This window comes from Phalangium opilio, unplaced genomic scaffold (assembly GCF_054372755.1).
Source record: "Phalangium opilio isolate 3A_F unplaced genomic scaffold, DU_Popi_V2 ptg000246l_1, whole genome shotgun sequence".
Lineage (NCBI taxonomy): Eukaryota > Metazoa > Arthropoda > Arachnida > Opiliones > Phalangiidae > Phalangium > Phalangium opilio.
Window position 1 is genome coordinate 681,141 of NW_028324225.1, and position 3,915 is coordinate 685,055.

General features: G+C 39.4%; 1 protein-coding gene across 1 annotated transcript; it reads right to left on the reverse strand.

The window, feature by feature from the left end:
- Nucleotides 1–391: 391 nt before the first annotated feature.
- On the reverse strand, nucleotides 392–2,718 carry LOC149611150 (uncharacterized). Its single transcript, XM_089858462.1, has 2 exons — nucleotides 2,449–2,718; nucleotides 392–2,398 (listed from the first exon to the last, which is right to left on the reverse strand). Exons 1-2 carry the CDS (start codon nucleotides 2,716–2,718, stop codon nucleotides 392–394), a joined length of 2,277 nt encoding a protein of 758 aa, XP_089714588.1.
- Nucleotides 2,719–3,915: the final 1,197 nt, after the last annotated feature.

Here is a 3,915-nt window from a genome sequence, read left to right on the forward strand (position 1 = left end):
TAACTTTAATTATGTTAGTGACTTTTCTGTTGCGGGGTCGTAAATATTCATTGAATAATTTTTCGCACCAGCGCTTCCAAACTCACAAATATAGGCGTCTTTCCCGTATGGTTCTAACTCATTCTTTAACTCACCAAGAATATCTCCTGTGGGGAGTATAGGAGCGCCATCTGGCGAGAGGTAGATCAGGCTGTCCGAATCCATATAAAAACATAGGTCTCCCACCATCTCGAGATGTTTTAAAAGATGAAGGCGTGCCATAGTCGTAGTATAACACGCTATAACTACGTTTGTATGCTTGTGAGCTATCTCGTTTTCTGCAATATCTTCTGATTTGACTAAGATGGTATTGTCGTTTAAAGTCAAGAGACTTTTTACCTCTTTGTCTGGGTTAAGAAGCAGTTCGTATAGGGTCTTTGTGTCTTTTATTATAGCTGTTGAGGCGTGTCTGGTGTTTTGACCGAACTTCCCCCAAACCCCAAAAAGAGTTCAACATGAGCTTACTTAGGCATCTCAACCTCTCATTCTTTTCAATTTTATCGATGTCTAAATCGGTCCCCTCGACTTCTTTGTAATTTTTGACGTAGTTTTCTTTGTCTTCCTGAGAGACACATTCGGCAGGGAAGCCGCTAGCCAGAGTTTTATACTCGAGGAAGGCGTTTACGTAGTCTTTAAAAAGACCACCTTGTTTAGTATTTTGATCGTATTGTGTTATTTGATATGACCAGGCTTCGTACATGTGTGTTATTTTGTATCCTCGTTCTACGGCGTATCTTAGTTCATCTGTTACCCAGGTACCCCGTAGTTCTCTTTGATCAGGTGTGTGGGTGCAGTCACCTTGAAATTGAGTTTTGCAACAGGTGTAGCATAGGGGGAATGTTAACTTCCCATTTATCCTAGCAGGTAAAACTGGATGGATCAGGTTTTGAGCCGGAAGCACGTCGCATTTGAGGAGTCCATCGAAAGAGAAGATATCGGGGAAATTGTCTAAAATTATTTGAGGATGGCCAATAGAAACTTTTCCAGTTTTGTTGACGAATGGATATAAACTCGTGAAATTGACGTAGTGCATTTTCTCTGTCCCCGTTGTTTTATGGTACAGCTTGTTAGCACAGCATCGACCTCCGAAGAAAGCATCTCGGGGGTTCAGTCTTTTAGATGTTTTAATGCGAATATCACTCCGTTTTAAAAAGTCATTAATTTCGGGGTTATTTGTTTTGTCTTGTTGCCACTCACATTCCCATTTGACGTTTACTTTATATTCTAGTGACTCTAGTTTACAAACTTTCTTCTCAGTTTTTGTGTATCGTGTGTTTAACGTTTCAGTAGGGTCCCCATGTAAGATCTTGTTTCTATTGATGGGAAAGTGTATTTTACATCCATGATAATAGCAGCCCATGTATTCAAATACTTCTTTGTTGATCGGGGAATAGCCATCTACCTTCATGGTCTGTATTTTAACTTCCTTAGCCCTAAAAGAGGATTGAATGGGGATATTTCTGTCATGCGAAGTCCATTCAAGCCATTCAATGGCGCCTAAAGATTGGTTCTCACCAAGTCTGTAGTAGTTTGAGGGAATGATACTAATGGTATTCGATTTAAGATAATTTTTCCTGAAAACGTAAGAACAAACGCCAGGGAGAGTAACAGAACCACAATTAAAAGGATCTACGCTAGTGACTTTAAGTAGAAGGCACCGAAAGGTTAAACATCCTAGAAAGAGAAGTAGAGTATCGTTTTCACAATAATAATAAAGCTCATTTAAGAAGTTGAACCCTTTCTCTTTATTGACTTCTGAGGCATGCCATTTCATAAAGGCGTCCAAGTTTTTCCTAGTGAAATACTGGCAACCGTAAGCCTCTGCAGGGGGTAAAGTATTTTCTAACACGAAGTTTGTCTCTTCCTGTCTGTCTATATCGAACGCGTGATCAACTACGTTGAAAAGAAAATGGGGAAAGTAACCTTTGGCGGCATTAGGTAAACCAAAAGTGGCAGGGAACTTAGACAAAGCTACGGGGATAAAATTGTACGAATCGAGGAATAATAGATTAGAGAGTTTCATTTCTAAAATGCGCGTACCGTTAATTTTCAGAGTTTCGGGGACCAATTTCTCGTCCCTATTAATTATTTCCCTAATTAATAATTGATTGTCATAGTTGCAACCAAAATGGGATAATACGATAACTTTTTTCACATCGTATAAACTGATTAAATAATCCAAGAATAGAGCTATGGGTTGTCCACCAGTGAAATGTTGTTTTCGCGGTCCAAATTGGTTGCATTTGATACAATTAAAATCTAGGGATTTTTCGTCTATACAATCTTCGGAAACTGAGATGCTAACACATAATATGGCTTGATGTTCGTACGCTCCCACCTTTTCCTCGCATATTTTTGTCTGAATACATTCCACGTCAAAGAAAATGTACATTAGTTCCGGTATATTACGACGTGATTTTTAGCAGGGTTAACGTGGGAGTTTTTGTCCTTTATCACTTGAATGTAGCATAAATGATCGCTAGGTTGATGTTTTCCACATACTTGACAAAACATCTCCCCAAAAGTGTGGTTAGTCTTGCGGTTTCCGAAATCAATTGTTTTAAAACAGTTTTTACAAAGGTAGAGCCTCTCACAAAGGGCTTTTTTGTTACCAGTCGGAACCAAGTGACTATCGTAACAATCGCCCCCCCCCAGAATTTTCGCAAACATGACCCACATGTTTTTTCACGACCATGGCAAACAGTCGGACGCATACATTTAAAACAAAAGTCATTGCATTTGTGTGATTGAATACGCCAGTAGGGAGTGAGACACTTCTCGCAAAAGTATTCGTGACTAAAAAGAGGCTTTAAATTCGTAATTACATTGTAGTGATTACTCTCATTAAGAAGAAAGAGGCGGGGCCTAATGTCGCTTGGTTCATTCTCTCCTAAAATTAAAATGGGTACCCTATTTTCGAATTTATAGACAAAGATGGAGTAACCCGATAAATAAAGTTTAAATTTCTGAAATGAGTCGGGAGTCCCACATTCCGATAAAGCGACTCCGGCCTTTCTACACAGATCTAAAGCAGCTGTTTTTTGCATTTGGTTGTGGGGACCTATTCTGGATATGCTCTTGTAATGAGCTTTTAACTATTTGTTGTTTTTATTGTTCATGTAGTCACGATGAGAAATAGCTACACAGAGACCTCGGGCCAAACATTGATTATCGGTACTCGTAATCCGCCGTATTCCTCGCCTGTCTTTAGAGAAAATATTGAAGGGTTTAAGATGTCGACGATTAGATCGACCGTATCCTTCGGGAATCCTCACTATATGGAAAATCACTTTTTTCAGATTTTCTTCTTGAAGAACATTGTTGAATTTCGTCACGACCTGGTACGACGTTATGAAATTGGTGAAGTACCCAACCACGACGTCAAATTTTTCGTGTTGTCCATCTAAATAAGGTATACGATCGTGGTTCCCGTATAAATTATCATAAATATCATTATAAAACTCTATAATGATATCCGCCATGTGTGTAAACACGATTTCATGGTTATTTATCTTGACGAGATGCTCCTTTACAGCTCCCGAAACGCGGTTCAGGGCTGCTGTTTCCATACTGGTCAAAACAATAGAGTCCTCCTTTATTAAGTCTTTAATGTGGCATGTGTTATGGTATGCCACTACTGTTGTCTTTTCATTGGGGGTATCGTATAAAACGATTTCAAAATTGTTGGCTTCATGGGCAGCGGTCCAACCTTATAAAACGGGTAAGCGCGGCATCAGCTTTTCCCAGGTTTCCGTAGAAATGGCGAAGCTTTTTACCGATTGTTTCCGGCATAGACGAACCTCAGGATCCAAGGTTCTGTTCACGAATCCAGTTGTTAAGAACAACTCTTTAGATATATGGAATCTCCCGTTAATT

What these genes read in the sequence shown, in the direction of transcription:
- LOC149611150 (XM_089858462.1), bottom strand. Translation starts at nt 2,718, where the DNA reads ATGTGGGTCATGTTTGCGAAAATTCTGGGGGGGGGCGATTGTTACGAT. An exon ending in ACCCTGCTAAAAATCACGTC is followed by an intron (nt 2,399 to 2,448) that starts GTAATATACCGG and finishes GAATGTATTCAG; the next exon opens with ACAAAAATATGCGAGGAAAA.